This window comes from Terrapene carolina, unplaced genomic scaffold (assembly GCF_002925995.2).
Source record: "Terrapene carolina triunguis isolate 2854851 unplaced genomic scaffold, T_m_triunguis-2.0 Scaffold230, whole genome shotgun sequence".
Taxonomy (NCBI): domain Eukaryota; kingdom Metazoa; phylum Chordata; order Testudines; family Emydidae; genus Terrapene; species Terrapene triunguis.
Genome location: NW_020664581.1, coordinates 404,725 through 406,092, shown reverse-complemented (window position 1 = coordinate 406,092; position 1,368 = coordinate 404,725). Strand labels below are relative to the sequence as shown.

The following is a 1,368-nucleotide window of genomic DNA, read 5'->3' as shown; positions in this document are numbered from 1 at the left end:
TTTGGGGTGCTGTGGGGAAGGGGTTGCTGTAGGGTGGGATGGGGTCCTGGCCCCTGGGGGAGACGTGAGGAGTGCCAGTCTCCAGAGTGATTTTGGGGGTGCGAACTGGTCATTGGGTGGGAGTGGAGCCTCGTCCTTGGGACACTGGGCTGTGGCCTGGTCCTGGGGCACGGGAAGGGAAGGAGCCTGCGTCTTGGGTTGGCGCTTAGGTGGGGGGCTGGTACCTTGCTGGCCACCAGGCGCGCATGCAGAGCAGAGCGTTCTCTCCTCTCACTCCAGGGCCCCTGCCAGAATCTCACCTGCTTCCCCCCACACACCAAGTGCTTTGGGACGTGCGACCAGGGCGTGGTGCCCGTCCCACTGCTCCTAAACCAGAGCATCCTGCAGCAGCCGCTCACCTTCCCCCAGCTGGTGCCGCTCTACAACAAGTTCTCTCGCGACTTCATTGCCGACTGCGCCCGCCAGGGCCGCCCCTTCCTGCTCTACTACGCCTCCCATGTAGGTGCCGGGGCAGGTGGCCTGGGGTGGGCATGGGCACCTGGGGGTTGGCCAGGATAGAGGGTAGGTGCAGGCACCTAGATGTGCCGGGGAGGCGGGGCTGGGCATGGCCTGGGGCGGTGGTGAGTAGGCCTAGAGGTACTGGGGGGCAGGGCAAGGGGGCACCTGTACCCCCCCCCTGCAGCACAGAGCATTGGCCGTGATGAATGGCCCTCATTCAGTCCCCAGAGGAAGGGAAAAGCCCCCACAGCTTCCTCCCCGGCCAGGCAGCCCCCGGCTCTGCAGGGAGAGGTGGCTGGTTCCAGCTCTGCAGTCTGCTGCAGGGATCCCCTCTCACTGGCTGCTCTTTGCCCAGCACACCCACTACCCCCAGTTTGGAAGCGAGGAGTACGTGGGCCAGTCACTGCGGGGGCCCTTTGGGGACGCCCTCATGGAGTTTGACGGCTCAGTGGGGCTCCTGCTCCAGGCACTGCAGGAGAATGGCCTGGAGGGGAACACGCTGGTCTTCTTCACTGCGGACAATGGGTGAGTGTGAGCGAGCTGGGGAGCCCCCCCCTCCCACACCTGCCCAGGGACGGGAAGGTGTGGGGCTGAGCACGGGGTCAGGGGTGGGAGTGAGACTCTCAGGGATACGGGAGTGCTGGGGGGAGGGGGTTGGGGGTGAGGCAGGGGGATTTGGGAAGTGCTGGGGAGGTTGGGGGTAGGTGGGGATGGAGCAAGGAGGTTTTGGGGGTGTTCAGGGTGGATGGGGTAGGGGGATTTGGGGTGCTTGAGGACTGAGGTTTCAGGGGGTGCTGCAGGGGTTGGGGGCAGTTGGGGATGGGGCCCAGGGATACGGGGTGCTCGGGGCAGGGGCTGACAGGGACCCTC

General features: G+C 65.8%; 1 protein-coding gene across 1 annotated transcript in view; it reads left to right on the top strand.

The window, feature by feature from the left end:
- ARSA (arylsulfatase A) overlaps positions 1-1,368 on the top strand; it is an 11,702-nt gene that overhangs the window by 6,762 nt on the left and 3,572 nt on the right. Inside the window, exons 3-4 of the mRNA XM_026656390.2 lie at positions 129-498; positions 854-1,023. Of these exons, the coding sequence (XP_026512175.1) occupies positions 129-498; positions 854-1,023 (540 nt within the window). The remainder of the gene's footprint in view (positions 1-128; positions 499-853; positions 1,024-1,368) is intronic.